Here is an 18,046-nt window from a genome sequence, read left to right as displayed (position 1 = left end):
CGGATGCTGGAAATCTGAAACAAGAACAAGAAATGCTGGATTCACTCAGCAGGTCTGGCAGCATCTGTGGAAAGAGAAGCAGAGTTAACGTTTCGGGTCAGTGACCCTTCTTCTCCTCCATTGTCCAGCTGAGTGAAACTGCCCTCACTTGGTTCCACTCTTACCTATCAAATTGTATCCAGAGAATCTTGTTCAATGGCTTATCTTTCCATTCCCAAAATGTTACTTGTGGAGCACCCCCCCCCCCGCCCCCCCCCCACAAAGATCTACATTTGGCAACATCATCCGAAGACATTAGGTTCCATATGTACACTGACAACTAACTCTCCACCATCTTTCTTGACCCCTCCATTGCCTCTCAATTGGCAACTTGCTCATCCAGTAATAGATGAGCTGCAAATTCTTCCTGTTAAACATGGGGAAGACCCAAGTCATAATCTTTAGGTATCCCACAAACTCCATTTCCTCACTATCATTTCCATCTTCCTCTCCAGCAACTATCTTAGGCTGAACCAGACTGTTTGCAACCTCAGCATCCTATTTGGCCCTATGCTATGCTTATGACTGCACATCCTATCCAGCAAAAAGACTGCTATTTCTATTTACACATCATTGCCCGTCAGCTGCCTGCTTCAGGGCATCTGCTGTTAAAATGCTCATCACGCTTTCAGACTCAGCTTTTTCAATTCCATCCTATCTGTTCTCTCAACATTCACTCTCCATAAACTTAAGCTCAACCAAAACTCTGCTGACCATACCCTAACCGCCATCACATCTCACTTACCCATCATGCCTGTGCTTAGCGACCTCTTTTGCCTCCCTGTTCACCAATGCCTACAATTTAAAATTCTCATCCTCATGTTCAAATCCCTTTATAACCTCATCCCTCCTTATCTCTGTAACCTTCTCTAGTCTAAAACCATCTGACAACTCTGTGTTCCTTTAACTTTGGCCTCTTACACAACCCAATTCCCTTTTCCCTGCCCTTAACGGACATGATTTCAGCTGTCTACATCCTAAACTCTGGGATTCCCTCCATAAACCTGTATACCTCACTTGTCCTTGGAGATCCTCCTTAAAACCTACTTCTTTGACCAAGCAATTAGTCATCCCTTCACATATCTCCTTCTTTGGCTCGGTGTAACATTTTTGTCTGATTATTTCTGTATAGCACTTTAGGACATTTTCCTGTGTTAAAGTTACTATGTAAATGGAAATTGTTGTTGTGTTGAGTGAATAGAAATCCCGATAATACATTTCCACTCCAATAAATCAAAATAAAACCAATTATATGACACATGATAGTGTCATTTCTGGAACCACTTAATCAGAACACCAACATAATTTTCATGTAAATTTTAAAAATTGCATCTAATGTTTACCTTTTCAATTGCTTGTTTGGAATGTGGTATAAACAGAATGCATGTTATTAATGGCAAACTATTACAGATCATAACTTACAATTAGCAATAAAATCAAGAGTAAATTATCTGTCCAATCATATTGGGGAATATTAATTGTATAGCACAGTGCCTCTTTAATGCATCATTATTGCATAAAAATCTAAAATGTACACCCTTAAATAGTACAGAATGAATAATATGGATCATTTTGTAAACAAAAATCCAGGCAAGGTTCCAAGTATCAGGTACTGTATATGCACTGGACTTTACCAGGAAATGTACAGCTGTCCTTTACAAGTTACAGTACGATGTCATAGAAAATATATTTGTATCATAAGGTTCTGATTTCTGACAGACACATTTTAATTTAACCAAAAAGGATGCTACAGCAAGATACAGCTACTGTGGTGTGGGCAGCCAGTGCAAAACTGGGGTCACCCGTGTCAGCCTGAATCAATTGCAACCTTTTCGTAAAATCTGTAAGGGTGATACTGAGTTGCCCCAGTGTCACTAGACAGGAACAAAAGATATTAATGCAAGTGCCCTGGGGCACCACAAATGTTATAAACAAACAGTAATAACTATATACAATATAGCGACATTACACAAATAATAATTAAAACATGTGTTGTGAGTGTCGATTAACTCTATATACCCTGCGGTACCCAACAGTCATAGAAGAGTACTCTTTTCAGAACATATTGGAATTGTATTAATTAAGATGTGGTGCATCAAAGTAGTGCCACCTTTGCTATCAATTAATGACGTTAAGATATTTTATTACATTGAGACAATTCCTTTAAAATTACTTTTTGTAATGAAAAGATGGAAAGGAGAATATAAAAATAAGTTTTATTTGAAAAATATATAAATAGAATACAAAATGTATTTTTAAAATACGAACATAATTACACAAATTGGTATACTTAATGTGAAAATATTAACTGTATTCAAAGTCATAGACACATTTACTTGATAAATGCAAATAGTTGGCAATGACTCTCGTATCTTCCAGTTTCCAAAAAAAGGAAGAAAAAAAAGTACAGAATCACTTTTAGCTTTGCCGGACATCTTGTAAAAGTTTGTTAATTTCTGCTACAAGTTCACTGGCATCAATGAGTTCATGTTTACTCTCACGCTTACAGGGAGCAAGCTGGCTGAGAACATTATCAAATTCATCTTCTTCATAATTCTCTGGGATTTCCTCCATGGCAGGCAACCATTTAGAGATGGTTGGCGGATTTATATGATTAACAGGGGCAATACCAACACTGTTCACTGGATTCTGGAAATGAGTGCTTGCTGCCCAAGCTGCTACCCCTTGTGGATAGGGAACTGGCTTTGCTGCCAAATGTCCTTTTTTAGTTTCCAAAGAATTTGCACTGCCAACTTCATTGCATTCTGCATAGATGTCCATTTGTGGAGGTAGCAATCGTTGGAAAACACTGTTCATTTCTGACAGGAGGGATGAAGTCCCCAAATCCTCTGCCTCCTCATTCTGGGACTCCTTGCCAAAGGTTAAAAAGCTTTTTTTCTTCTCATTGGAATCTGAAGAGTCACAATCATCTTCCTGTAGCTGTTGAGAATCTTCCCCAGGAATAAACATATTACTCCTGTAATCAGCAGAAATGCCTGAAGATAAAGGAGGCATCCAGCACTGATCAGAGTGACCCAGTACTTTGCATTCATCTGTGCACAACTTCATTGCTGCAAAAACAAAAGTCATTCAGAAACTGTCCATCATACTGATCATTGGTATCAGATCAGAAGATGTTCTAATCACCTTTCCCACAACTCCACCACTATGTGGGCATGGGAGCATAATAGTCATGTTACTAGACTAGTAATCCAGAGGCCTGGACTAATGATCCAAGGATAAGAGGTCAAATTCCACCATGGCAGTTGGAGAATTTAAATTTAACAAAATCTGAAATGAAAAACTCAGTAATAATGACCATGAAACGACCAGATTGATATAAAACCCATCTGGTTTACTAAAATCCTTTAGGGAAGGAAATTTACCATCCTTACCTGGTCTGGCTAATACATAGCTCCAGACTCACAGCAATGTGGTTGACTCTTAACTGCCCTCTAAAATGGCCCAGCAAGCCTTGTGGCTCTTTTGTGGCTCACCACCACCTGCTCAAGAGCAATTTGGGTTGGGCAATAATTGCTGGCTTTATCAGTGATATCCACATCCCGTGAATGAATTTTTAAAAAACTATTTTTAGTGTAGACCGAAACTTAAACTGCTAAATTTTCTCAGGGGCAGGAATTGCAGTGTTCAGCTTCCAGTGGTATAAATTGATGAACATGTCAATTCACCACACTAGAAATGCTAGAAAAGTACAAAGCTTATAAAACACAGCATGTTCAATAGTAAGGCTGAGGGCATAAAATCTCAGACAGGAAAATAATGTTTGACATTCTATCAATAATGTTTATTTGTATGACTTAATTGATATTCAATTCTTATTGTTGTTTTATTTCAGACAATACCATTTGGCTGCTTCCTTGAAGTCATGCAAAGTATTAGTCAGTGAGATTTTAGATACTACTGAATATACTGCCCACATGGGATCCTTTTGTCTACAGCAGGTCTTCTGCTTCAACAGGGATTTTGAGACTCCACGCACAAAATTTGTACTGGTACAAATGGTACAAACCATTTTTTCCCAGTTGATAGTACTGCTAAAATTAAGAACTCTAAATTTATCTCATATACAATGAGTAAATTTCCTACATTTAAAGTGAACCCTACTCCAATTATATCTGTTTTGGTTAAACTGTTGTAGGTGTATTAAATAGGAAGTAACAAAAAAGGGTTATAATATATTAGAATCTCAACCAAGCTAATGAGATAGTGGTTATTCTGTACTCCCAGAGAAGAAGCCATGCTCAGAGCGGGGTCAGCTCACTGATGGGTCTAAACATCATAATTCCCCAACCCACGTTGCTGTTGAGCACAGTTCTCCACTTAAAGGGAGACATCACAGAATCACCCTAAAGTCTCCTCTCCACTTGCTAGAGGGTCTTGCATCAAACGAGCTTTGAAAATTTCAATCCAATTCCTAATGCACACAAGATGAAAGCACAAAACTATGATTCAACAACAATTTGCATAATTTGGAAACTAAAAAAACACTCGAGTTTGGAGTTAAGGTATATGATCGAAAGAGGAAAGAGATTTATCTTTAAGTTAATTAGTTTGTTTTGACCTGAGATTGCTTGATATTGGCACAAAGTACAGAAAGCTGAAAGAAATTTTGTCCCCCAGTCGTTGATCAATATGAAACATTGCAACAAGTGTTGCAAAACCCTAACAGCCAATAATTGTATGTACGGAAAATGTTAAATAATATGTGCTTATTAGTGACATGACTGTGTACCTGGATGAAATCGATGGCTGTCGGTGACAAAGAGGTCACTGAAACCTTCCCCTAGAAGTCTGTCAATGGGAGAATCTCTACCCAAATCATAGTCACTGTCTCCAGCTTCACTGTCACCTCTACCACTATCCTTCAGACTGAATTTGTCCATATCTTGAAGAGCATATCTACAAAGAATAAATGATAAATCATTAGAACCATAGATATTACAAGAATGCATCTGAAAAGACAGGAATTAAATGCAACAGTTTGTTTTTACCTGTAACTCCTGGAATATTTATTTCCTCGAAAGTTTGGTCTTGGCTGATACTGGCCTTGATGCAGCATACTCAACAGCTGAGAAACTTGCTAAATGAAAACATTAAAAAAAAACAAATTTACTCAGACTTTTTTTTAAATCAAACACTTCTCTAATAACTTCTGCAATATTTTTCTGACGCATAGGAGGTGAATTTCCACAAGGGTTGTTCCTAATCGTCTGCTGCAACTTCAGTGGAAGGACTGTGGAAATCCTGGAAAAACAATGTAAACATTGCTACACTATTTCCAGGGTTTTCATAGGTCTTCTCTGAAGTTATGGTGAACAAATGGAAAATCACCCCATATAATTTGATTATTAGCTTCTCTGATCCATTGAAGGACATGGAGCAAAGTGTCATCAATAACGAGGATTTTTTTTAAGTAATTGAAATGCTTTAAAAATCTACAATGTTGAATTGTAAGACACTGCACCTTAGATAGGACAATAGTATGTGTAAGTCAATTCTACGGTACAACCACATTGAGGAATTCATCCAACCTCTTAACATCTAGCATCATCAATCTAAGTAAAATGATTAATTAGATCCTGTGGGCATGTTTTTCTCATAACTTCAGATCTCTCATCGTCAGGAATTCTAACTATTTATTGTTTCACAATTGCAAGATTTCCTACTTCCCTTTACAGGTATACTTTGATAGAATTCTATTACAAAGCTGCTTTATCTTAACTAACCCCTTGGTCATGTTTTTTTTGCAAACTTGGGACAAGTTAAATGTTATAATCTTAACAGGAGTGAGTGATGCACTAAAAATTAAAATGCCAGTTTGAGGGGTGTTGGGTGCTTGAACCTGGCACTTGGTAACAAAAGTTTTAAATGTTCAATTCCAGATTAATGCAGTCTCCGCAACTCTGTGAAAGTTGTTGTACATCATTACATGCTATTAATACAGAGTTGGCTTCACTAGATTGTTGAAACACAGAAGTGGAAGTGAGTATTAGTGGTAAGAAGGAGTCCTTCCACTTCAAAATAAATATTTGGAAGGAGATTGGATCATAAAGGTGTAAAATTAAATAAGCAAAATGTAAGATGTTGGGCATTGTGCTCCTCTACTAATTATTTACTTAACACTTAGAAAGTGGTATTTTCAGTAAACCAATTAGCGCTTTCACTCTAAATCTGTGTGCACTACTTCAGAGAAGTTGTAACCCATTTAAAGCTAGCAGGTTAATGGCGAGGCCTCAGTATCGCTGCAGTGAGGGGGTTGGGGGTGGGGGGGGGGGTCCAGCAGCACTGCAGATTCACTGTATCAGTGAAAGGCAGCAGTACAAGCAGTGCCTGCACACAGGAATTTGACACATTCATTACTCAGTGCAGTAATATTTGCTACAGAGGTGCGCCTGTGTTATATTGTGGTATTCTAAGTGGCATAGCGGTTTCCATTTCAATGAAACAACAACTACACTGCTGTATCAATGAAATGAAACATCCCATGTGATAAGGTGTATATTGCACGTAATAGGCAGAATTTTATCTGGCCAGCTGGAGTGGGGTTGGAGGCATGGAGGGGCCACAAAATTGGAACAGGTCACACTCGAGCGGAAACCCAAAGTTGTGACATTGGTTCCATATTTTATCAGTAGCGGGAAAGGCCCAAGGCAGAGTTACAATTGCTGAAAAGGTATTCAACATGTATTTAGCCTGACTCAGATTTTGTTGGAAGTTACCAATTTAGTGAACAACACACACAGATCACATGCCTCCAGTTCCCCAGCTGTTTAAAAGCGGCGGCACTGAGGTAAGGCCTCAGTGTCGCTGCAGGAAGGCAGCTATGGTGACCACTGGATAGGGGAAGAGGGGCGAGTGATGGCCTCGTCAGCCTGCGATGGTAGGCTCTCTGCAAAGGTGGGCGCTGTTTCAGGTGGTGGGCTCTTTGCAGGGGTGGGCTCTGACTCAGGTGATGGACTCTCTGGGCTGGTGGGCTATCCGCAAGGGTGGGCACTGTCTCAGGTGGTTAAGAGGGGGCGGGGAATCCAGCAGCAACAACTATTGTGTTACTTCCTTAGAACTCATTCCAACAACAGCAGCAGCAGCAGAAGGGGGTCCAGCAGCCACAGCAGCAATAGTGTATCCAGCAGCAACAGCAGCAGTGAGGTGGGGGGGGTAGGGGGTGGGACCAACAGTGCTCCAGCTTCACTGTATCATTAAAAAGCAGCAGGACAAGCAGTGCCTGCAGCGCTTTAAAGATGGCACCAGCACCTGCATTTTCATTAGTTGACTCTGCCAACAAAGTCTTGTAGCCACCCCTGTCCTGGAATAGGACGGGCCCCCTGCATGTAATCGCGGTCAGCAGGCCACACATGTGACATGCGGCGATGGCACCCACTTCCGGTGCCACCGCTGGGACCCGTGCTGGGATGACATCATCTCAGTCAGAGCCCACCCTTGCAAAGAACCCACCACCCGAAACAGCGCCCACTTTTGCAGAGAGTCTACCATCGCAGACTGACGAGGCCATCACTCCCCCCTCTTCCCCTATCCAGTGGTCACATGGCTGCCTTCCTGCAACGACACTGAGGTCACGCCTCAGTGCCGCCACTTTTAAACATCTGGTGATCTGGAGGCATGTGATCTGTGTGCGCCGTTCACTACATTGGAAACTTCCAATAAAATCTGAGTCAGGCCGATGCAAATACATGTTAAATACCTGTTCACTTTTCATTTCACAAATGACACTTAGACTCTCAGAACTGTTGAAACATTTTTCATAATCTTCCCAACCCACTTTGATGGGTTATGCTTCTGTGGGTAATGGATGCCTTCTGACACATCCCTGAAGTAGCAGAATGGACAGTGGCTGAGGATGGGCTATTTGATCTCACTATCCATCAGGCAGCCCTTACCAAGTCTTTACCAGATGCCTATGCACCTACACTTCCATCACAGTTCACAAGATAGTAATTAAAAGCTAATTTTATTACCTTCCAGCCGAGATATGCTTGAGAATAATTGTGGTATTCCTACCACTGATCCCATTTAGATGAACTAATACACCATAAACCAGGGATTGAACCAGGCACCTTGCTGGCTTAAATCACACAAGTGCTCACATTACAACCAGCTAAACCATTGAGCAGCCCAATATTTCGACACTTCAGATGCAACAATGGAATAAATATAAGATTTTCACAAAACAAAATGGATATGAAAAATACAAGGTTATAGGTTAAAACAATTTTACACAAAGAAATAGAATATGGTAGAGGTTGGTGGCAACATATGCCAACACCTTCACAAGTATATATTGTCTTTTGTGTGAATTACTTTCATAAGTGTGGCAAGAATGGGAGGGCCATCCGAGACAATTGTTTGGAACCACAAACTAAATGAACCACAAATAACTCTATGTATATAAAGCACAGCATTCAAGATGCTCACCTCAACAGGTGGAGAGGTGTGTGTGAGCTCCAGTGCAAAATTCTCAGGTAAATGGTTAGAGGATAAGGTCACCAAACTGTTGAGTGACTGGCGGCTATGATTGGTTTGCCTGCTGCACATTTGACCCCGATCCATTCCGGAAAGTGTTGGCGAGGAGGAAGGAGAAGCCCTGTGTTGGGATCTGATGGGCAGAGTTCCGGTAGCTGTGTGTACCAGAGTGATGTCCCCTTTGTGAATCTGTCTGGATGGTCGTTTGGGGTGGTGTTGATAAGTGGATTCTGCCACTCGGCAGTTGTAAGATCTGGTGTCTTTTTTTTCCCGATTGCATCGTGTGGCAAACATGGCCATGATGATGAGCAAAACAGCACAGATCACACCCAAAGATATGATGATGATCATTGAGTCATCTAAGCTATTTTGTTCACCATGGTGGATTTCTTCTCCAGGTTCAGCCAGCATAACTTTTAAGGCAGCCACTGTGCTGAGACTCGGGATTCCTTTATCTTGCACAGCCACAATGAGGTCCCAACTTTTCTCCTGACCCAAAACTAAGCTATCATTGGTATAAACATCACAAGTTCTTGGATCCAAAATGAAAATTCCATTTTGGTTGCCATCTAAGATGCTACAAGTGAGCTCGGCATTCTGGTCAGAGTCCTTATCGATTGCTGCAATGGTGGTCACTAAATAGTTGGGCCCAGCATCACTAGGGATTGACACTTCCGCTGTACCATTGCGCAAAACGGGCTTTAGAATGGTTGGCGAGTTATCATTCTGGTCAAGAATGGTCAAAACAACTGTTGTGTTGGTGGCAAGTTGAGGTGTCCCTCCATCCCTGGCCTGGACTGTAAATGAAATCCTGTTGATCTCTTCCCGATCGAAGGTCCTCAGTGCGTAGATTGCCCCAATGGATGGGTCTATGGTCAGGTAGGTGGTGATGGAGCTCCCAGAGATGTAGGACTCCAGAATGGTGTAAGTAACCTGGCTGTTCTCGGCAAAATCCAAATCGGTGGCGGTCATTAAGGTGATGAAGACCCCCGGCGAGTTGTTTTCGGTCAGGAACAGTTCGTATTTTCTCTTCTGAAACTGGGGAGCATTGTCGTTTTCGTCAGTAATCTGGACGGTGAGGTACTGGACGGTGGTGAAACTTGGAGTGCCCATGTCCTCGGCGATCACTTTCAGCTTGTACTGGGCGATTTTCTCCCGGTCCAAAGTCTCGTTGGTCTGGATCATGTAGTTTTTCTCGTTAGTCTGTTGGATCTTGAAGTGCCCATGTCCCTGCAGTGTGCACACCACCTGCCCGTTCAGTCCCGAATCCTTGTCCTCGACCCTGACAACGGCGATGAAAGTCTCCTTGGGGGCCGCCTCGGACACAGAAGCCACGTCGCTGCCCAAAGGCACAAGGGTGATGGCGATCTCGGGAGGATTGTCGTTCACGTCTACCACCTTGATGATGATCTTACAGTGGGCCGGGATGGAGTTGGGACCCAGATCCTGAGCTTGGGCGTCGATCTCGTAGGTCTGGCTGAGCTCGTAGTCCACCGGCCTGAGGAGGAGCAAGTGGCCAGTGTCGGCGTCGATGTGAAAAGTCTCCATGACCTGCGGGGACACGTGGCTGCTGAAGGAGTAGATGACTTTGCCATTGCTGCCCTCGTCCGGGTCGGTCGCGTTCAAGTCAATGAGCAGGGAGCCTTCGGGCGAGTTCTCCAGGAGGTCGATGGTGTAGGCGGCGTGTTCAAAAACCGGGCTGTTGTCATTGGAGTCGGCGATGCTGATCTTCAGAAGCGACGAGCCCGACTTGGGCGGGGTGCCTCGGTCCGAGGCGATGAGGCGGAGTTCATAGCTGGCCTGCTGCTCCCGGTCCAGCTCCCGGATCACCAGCAGGTCGGCGTACTTGGCGCCGTCCGTCCTGGTGCGGACCTCCAGCGCGAAGTGTTCATTGGGGGTGAGGGAGTAGGTGTACAGCGAGTTATCCCCCATGTCCGGGTCCACGGCGCTATCGAGCGGGAAGCGGGCGCCCACCGAGGCGCTCTCGAAGATCTCGACGGGGATGAGCGAGCGGGGGAACTGCGGCGAGTTGTCGTTGATGTCCAGCACCTCCACCTCGATCTGGATGAGCTGCAGATGCTCGGTGGGCAGGGTGATCACGTCGAAGCTGATGCTGCAGGCGGCCGTCCGCTTGCACAGCTGCTCCCGGTCGATCCGCTCGCCGATGCTCACTTGCCCGTCTTCCTCCCGCACGGTCAGCAGCGACGAGTTCACCCTCTGCATCACTCGGAAGCGCTTGGAGGAAGGGTTCAGCTGGTCGGCCAAAGTTTCCGAAAGGCGGCCGATCACCGTGCCGACCGGCTGCTCCTCGTACACTCGGTACTTCACGATAATGCCCGCCACATCCTCACACATCCAGCTGGTCAGCACAAGAGACAGGAAGAAAGCCCGGCGCCTCGCACTCTTCTTCAGCACTTTCTCCATCTTCATGAAGCACCCCCCTCCCCTCCCCTCCCACCCCAAGCCCTGACACACACTCGCCTTCTGTCGCTCGTTGCTTCGTGTTGTTTGCAAATACAAAAGTAAACTCCTGTTGCTTCCCTCGAGCCGCTCTTCTTATTCACACCCGGGACACATTTGATGACTGGATTTTGACGGCAGTCAAGACAAAGCAGCCTTCGTGGAAAAGTCGCCGCGCCCGCAGTCGATCTGTTGCTAACTTCCTTCTTTGTAAATCACTTTTGCGGCGAAGAGTTAATTCTGTAAAATAATCTCTCTGCGATTGAAATTGAGCTGTGTTGATTTGTTTTTTTTTTTCTCGGGGGTGTGGGGGTGGGGTATTTGTCTGTAAAAGACAGCCGCACTCTGGACTCGAGTAACTGTGTGCCTCTGACCGTGGCCGGGCTCTCTCACTCTGCTCTGGCTCCGGTTCCAGCTCAACACAAACTTCACTGCAACTCGCTCAAACTTTCCCAAAAGGCGCGTGCCGCCAGCCGAGCCAGCCAATCGCGTCGCGCCTCCCCAAATCCCCGCGGCCAATCAGAGCGCGCATCCGTCAGCGAGGGGGGCGGGCCCGACCCCGCCTATTGGCTCCCGCCCTCCAGCCGGCAGCGAGCAATGTCAGAAAGTGGGGCTGCTGACAATTCCCAGTCTCTCCCTTACCTCTAGCTGGGGTCCAGTATCAGAGCCAACTACCTTTTTTCTTTTAATTCCCCTGCTTCCCATTCTCTTTTCACCTATAGTCCCTTCACCGAACCATAAATTTTCTGATTACTTTCTCCTCCGTTTCCTCTTTTTCTCATGTCCCATTGTACGAGCTTCGTTTTGATTGTCTCCACCGAAACCTAATTATTTCCTGCTCTTCTTCCCGTCAATTTTACGCATTTTTCACTCAATTCAAGTTTCGGCTGGCTCCGTAGATACTGACTGATTTGCCTTCACTTTTGTGGTTCTCTTTTTATGAACTATATTGGATCAGCCCACTCGCACATCTATTTTCCAGCTTGAATGTGTGTTTTCTTAACTTTATTATGTTTCCTGAAGACATGCCAGTTATTCAATTTTCCCCTTTATTACTAATCTTTTCCAGATTATCTCAAGAGTGTTGTTTTTTTTGAGTACACATTTCACGATTTCTCTGATGAATCAGTAAACTTGTTAGGAAGAGACAACTCACGAGTCTTCAGCCTTCACAGGCAGGGCTGACGAGTTCAGACCTCTAAATTTTTACTGTTTGTGAAGACTGGCAAGCTCGCAGCTTTAATAATTCAGTTGTATATTAAAATTCTCAATCGTTGTTGTCATTTTTTAAAAAAAGTCCAAACTCCAAGTGTCACTCAAACAACATGATGCCATAAATGGATTGCACGCTGAGTTTTTGGTGTCTATTTGCAATTCACGTGCACGGAGTTCTCCAGAATAAATGCTTACATGAAAAGCTACTGTGGTCTACATCGATTAAATCTGGCTTGAAATATAAACACCTGCAATAGTGGCAAAATAATCTTTATTGCAACAGAAACACTAAAGTTTCATCAACCATCTGCATCGGCTTGTTTTGCGCTTTTTATTACTTAGTATAATCCCCTTTTCTCTGCTTTCTATGGTTCTCTAAACCTCACTGTCCGTCGTTTTCTCTAAGTTGGTCTCTCTTTTTGTTGCGCTGGGAAAGGGAGGGGGGTGGGTTTAAAGTCACTAAGGAGATTCCAGACAGACGTGAAAGCGAAGCACAGACTCTCGCTTTCTCCTGCACTCAAATGCCTTTTAAAAGCTATTACTGATCTTCCATACAGGCAGCGGCGTGTGGAAAATCATGGATAAAAGAAGGGTGCCTCATGAATGTATTTAGTAATAGGTCACGCCGGTGGGCATTCTACCCCATGAATACTGTTTTACAACTTTGCGGCCTTTTCAGAACTTATCTGCGAATTAGCATCCTATATGAGGAGAAAAAGCAAACACGAGCAACTGCAGCTTGAGAAGCCCACGGCCATCTGGCGCAAATCTCCAACAATCGTTCCAATAATTACATCAATTCAGCTTTAGCAAAAAAAAACCCTCCATAAACACCAATAGGGCACGTTACTTCAGCTCAAAGGGATTCCAGTGATCAGATAATTCTATTAGTTCACGCTCTGTTTCGAGAAGTTCTGATAATTCTTAGAAAATCAGGTTTTTGTGTAAGTTCACGTGCAATATCTATTTAACAGCCAATGAGACGAAATGCATCGTTGAAAACATTTTCTGCTACTTTAAGGATGTTTGAAGAAGTTCGGATGAAGTCGATTCACCGTCACCGAAAGGCGAGAGAGTTTTACGAAAGGGACAGATCTATGAGTTTGGACTTTATGAAAACTACATTGTGATATTCGAAAAGTTCCTGTTCATATCTGCTTATTGTATTTCATACCCTGCAGTATTTTCGGATCGATGTGTGCATGCTATTTTCTTAATACAAATATTAGAGTACAACTAACTTTGAAAACTGCCCCAACTCCTTCGAAGTGTCATGTGACATGGGGTTTTAAAGTATATTTTCCGTTTCTTATGTAAACTTTAGAAATTGTCTGTGGAACGTTCAATAGTATTACGATGTTCCCCTGTAAATTCCGTATTTATAAGTGATTTCTGGGTTCTGGTAATCTATATTTAAGTTTAAATGTTGTAACAATACTGATCACGGAGTTTTGGCCCCGCAGAACTTAGCATAGCAACATCCCTTTTTACAATGGAAGTCTTTGGGTGACAATGAAAAGCAGAGTGTCACACGTGCAACTATCAGGACTTAGTGCTTCTCCAAGAATTCTTTATTGTGAATGTGTTGAGGCACGCGTGTGGGGTGCTGCTAACTCAGGGATCTCCAAGCTTTTCTTTAGTAAGAGTTCTGATAAACTCAAAATTATCATGAGCTACTTAAACATATATTGAAAAATATGGATAGATATAGATCTGCAAAGCCAACACAGCTGGTCCCAGTCTCCTGTCTTTTCTTGTAGCCCTACATTTTTTTCCTTCAATTTTTCAATACTTTTTTGAAAGCCACAGTTGAATGTTACTCCACAACACTGTCAGGCAGTGCATTCCAGATTCTAACCACTTGCTGCTTAAAGTTTTTCCTCAGGTCCCCCTTTTTTGCCATTCACCTTAACCTCTAGTTCTCGACCCTTCTACCAATGGGAACAGTTTCTCCCTATCCACTTTGTCCAGACCCCTCATGATTTTGAACACTTCTATCAAATCTCCGTTCAACCTTCTCTTCTTTAAGGACAACTTCTCCAATCTATCCTCATAACTGAAGTCCCTCATTCCTGGAGCCATTCTTGTCAGCCTTTTCTGCACCCTCTCTAATGCCTTCACATCCTTCCTGGTGTAGTTTCCAAAATTGGACAGAATATTCCAGTTGAGGCCAAACCAGTGTTTTATAAAGGTTCCCCATATCTTCCTTGCCTTTGTACTCTTTGCCTCTATTTATAAAGTCCAGGATCCCATATGACTTATTAACTGCTTTCTTAACAGTTAATTTGTGTTAACCTGCCCTGCCACCTTCAACGATTGTGCACATTTACCCCAGGTCCCTCTGCTCCTGAACCCCCTTTAGAATTAAATTGCCTCTCCTTGTTCTTCTTCCCAAAATGTATCACTTCACTTTTCTCTGCAATAAATTTTATCTGCCACTTGTCTGCCCATTCCACCAACCTGTGTATGCCCTCTTGAAGTCTACCTCTATTCTCCTCAAGTTCACAATACCTCCAAGCTTGTGTCATCCACATGGAATTGTGCTTGGTACACCCAAGTCTAGGTCATTTATATCAAGAAAAGCAGTCGGCCTAATACCAGTCCCTGAAGAAACCCACTATATGCCTTCCTGCAGTCTGAAAAAACAAGCAATCACCACTACTCTCAGCTAACTTCAGATCCAGTCGCCACTGTCCCTTTATTGCATGGGTTTTAATTTTGCTGACAAGCCTGTTAAGTGATACTTTATCAAATGCCTTTTGGAAGTCCAGATACACCACATCAACTGCATTACCCTCATCAACCTTTTCTGTTCATTGTATTGTAAGTGATATTTGTTTTCCTATTGTTTGAAAGCTCCATTAGAACTAATCCATTAATACTGCCATTAGTTTTTTTATTGTTGTATATTCTGTGGAGCTAAAAAAAAGCATTGAGATCATTTGCAAATGTTATGAGATTTTGTGCTGGTTTGTTGCTGCAGCTTCCTGGTCTTTGCTTATATTTTTGGGAGGAGTGACAAGATTTTGTGATTATCAATGCAAGGAATAACAGCACTGGACTGACAAATGGAACATTTTTTATGCAATGCAAGTTCAGATGCAGCCCAGCATAAAGCTCCCTTTGCAATTTTCACAACTGCTAAATAGTGGTATGTCCATTTTCCACAACATGTGTTCTTATCATCTCCCTGTATAAGATTTCTAAATTAATGTAAAATTATTAGCCACTTTTGGTTGCGTGGAACTGAATCCTGCTGGAATAATTTCATAGTGAGGACAGTAAATCGAACTGGGACACCCTCGACTTCGCCACTCGACCTGCTGCTTCGCCGTTCAACTCGCCGCTGGACTGACCGCTCGACTTTCCCGTTGGACTCGCCGCATTGTGGCATCAGTGTATGGTGACATTAGCATTCATAGACTAATGATGGCAAGTGCGTGCGATCCGACTGCATTGCCAGCTACTCAAAATACTGTCAGGAGCTACCGGTAGCTTGCGATTGACATGTTGGCGACCCCTCTGCTAACCTCACTCCGGGTCAGATACCAGACCCTCCCCCCCTCAAACACAAACACGCTGCCGCTTTCCCTAATGCCTCTATTTATAAACAGCTACTTCCACACTCCTCAATACGATATCTTTGACGCCACCAACTTGCATTTATATCGCGCCTTTAACATAGTAAAATGTCCCAAGGCTCTTCACAGGAACTTTGTCAAACTAATTTGGCACCGAGCCAAATAATGAGATATCAGGACAGGTGATCTAAAGCTTGTTGTTGAGGAACGTGGTCAAGGGGGAGGGGGCGGTAGAGTTGAGGTGAATTTTAGGGAGGGAATTCCAGAGCTACGGACGTCGGCAGCTGAAGGCATTGCGGCCAATGGTGGAGCAAGAAAATTGGGATGTGCAAGAGGCCAGAATTTTGGAGGAGCTCAGATAAATATCCTTCTCTGCCTACTGATCAATCATCAGTAACAGCTCAGCACTGTCAACTCAGCTTCAGGAATTTTCCAGTACCAACAACGTCGCACGAATACAACACCCTGATTACATTTTTATGGAAGGGCATGATTCCTATCACTTTGATCTCCACCACTGAAAAATTATGATCCATTTCTAGCTTCTGCCCCATAATTAATTATCCATCTCGCCAATTTGGATACCCATTTCCACCATTATTTCTCCAACACCTTCTCAAACATTACCAACTTTCACCCCTGTCTCAAACCTGTTAGATTCATTGCCCAGTCCAATAAACTTCTCTCAACCCACAGGGATCTATGGGCTACAGGTCATCACATCATTATTAATGACTAGAACATCTCTCCATGATGTCGATTTCACTCACTTTACCGCTACATTACAATTGTAGTCGAATGTAAAAATAAGACAAGGACGCGCTTTGTGACGACCTAGAATTCTGAAGCTCTGTCTCTTATTTTACAAGTGCAGGCTGTGACAGTGAGGAAAAAGAAAGGAGACGGAAGAAGTGACCGAATTTTGTCGGATTCAGATTAACTCAAATAATTGAAACAATATGTCCATTCCGATTGCATTCAGTGAAAAATCGCAATGTTTGAATTAATCGATTTAATTGTTGGTGCTTGGAAGGCCTTTGTATCCTAGTTTTGTGGAATCGCAATTACATTTAAATGTTTGCGCGTGACCGACCTTTTAAAATTCACGGGGTACTATTCTTATCAGTAGTATTATGTGGTTTATAATATTTGAATGTTCAACCATTTTTCCCCTTATTCTCAGTGCATTGCCTGGCAGCACCTACATTACGTCTCTATGCTCTGCTTTAAGTCCATCACATTCAGTTTGGCTTCAATCGGCACTTGGATATAAAGAATGGAATCCCATCAAGCAATGAGAATTAGATAGCGTTCTGGAAAAATGTACAGAAAAAATGAACACATGTCTTGGAAAAAAAAAGCTACGATGTTCAGGACTGCTACACGTGTGCCCAGGAGGCTGGGCATATCGAAACTCAATGCCATGTGTCAACAAGTGAGCGTGCTCATTACTTTCATCATTTGCCTTCCCCCTCTTGGCCATCTTTGTAGCTATTAGATTGACACAGTAACTCCATTCCTTCAACATCAGCTATATGACCCGTGGGATGTTGAAAGTAGCATTTTGCCTTCAAGCAACACATAAGATGAAAATACACCCATGCCCAGTTGCCCAATATTCAATAGTAGCTACGGTTCGTGTGACGTCTCCCCTGAAATTTAGCCAACTCGTTGCCCAAAAGATAACATATGTATTCTACATAAGTAGAAACATATGTATTTGATGTTAGTCAACATATCAAGATATAAAAAGTGTACTAATTTGGCTCCCTACTCCTTTTATGCACTCGTGCCTCTTTTTAAGTATCTATACAAGAACTTTGCAATCCATTTAAATTGGGAGAGAATGAAATTCTTTGGTTGAAAAACATTTAATAAAGGTTTAAATCCAATTTTCTTTTCATCGGGTCATAAATATAAGAGGTGGGGAATGGGACACCTTTTTTCCACTTTTATCAGCATCAAGTACTCCCGGATTAAATATCACATGATTAGAAAGAAATTTATAAGGAGCATTTCATGATCTCAGGATATTCCAAAGAGTTTTATAGCTAATGAAGTATTTTTTTTTAAAGAAGTGTAGTAACTGTTGTAATGTAGGTAATGCAGCAGCCAATTTTCACACAGCAATGCCCCACAAACAGCAATCTGATAATGGCCAGATAATATTTTCCATTTATTTATAGGATGTGTTCATTGCTGGCAAGGCAAGCATTTATTACCCCTCTCTGCTTGCCCTTGAGATGGCAGTG

General features: G+C 42.7%; 1 protein-coding gene across 1 annotated transcript; it reads right to left on the bottom strand.

Moving 5' to 3' along the window:
- Positions 1-1,533: 1,533 nt before the first annotated feature.
- On the bottom strand, positions 1,534-11,430 carry LOC137375989 (protocadherin-18-like). The gene is made up of 4 exons (XM_068043843.1): positions 8,491-11,430; positions 5,052-5,140; positions 4,793-4,959; positions 1,534-3,110 (listed from the first exon to the last, which is right to left on the bottom strand). Exons 1-4 carry the CDS (start codon positions 10,966-10,968, stop codon positions 2,458-2,460), a joined length of 3,387 nt encoding a protein of 1,128 aa, XP_067899944.1. The 5' UTR covers positions 10,969-11,430; the 3' UTR covers positions 1,534-2,457.
- Between the last annotated feature and the right edge of the window lie 6,616 nt (positions 11,431-18,046).

This window comes from Heterodontus francisci, chromosome 1 (genome assembly GCF_036365525.1).
Source record: "Heterodontus francisci isolate sHetFra1 chromosome 1, sHetFra1.hap1, whole genome shotgun sequence".
Classification (NCBI taxonomy): Eukaryota; Metazoa; Chordata; class Chondrichthyes; order Heterodontiformes; family Heterodontidae; genus Heterodontus; species Heterodontus francisci.
The sequence above is the reverse complement of the archived record's forward strand: the minus strand, read 5'-3'. Positions and strand labels throughout refer to the sequence as shown.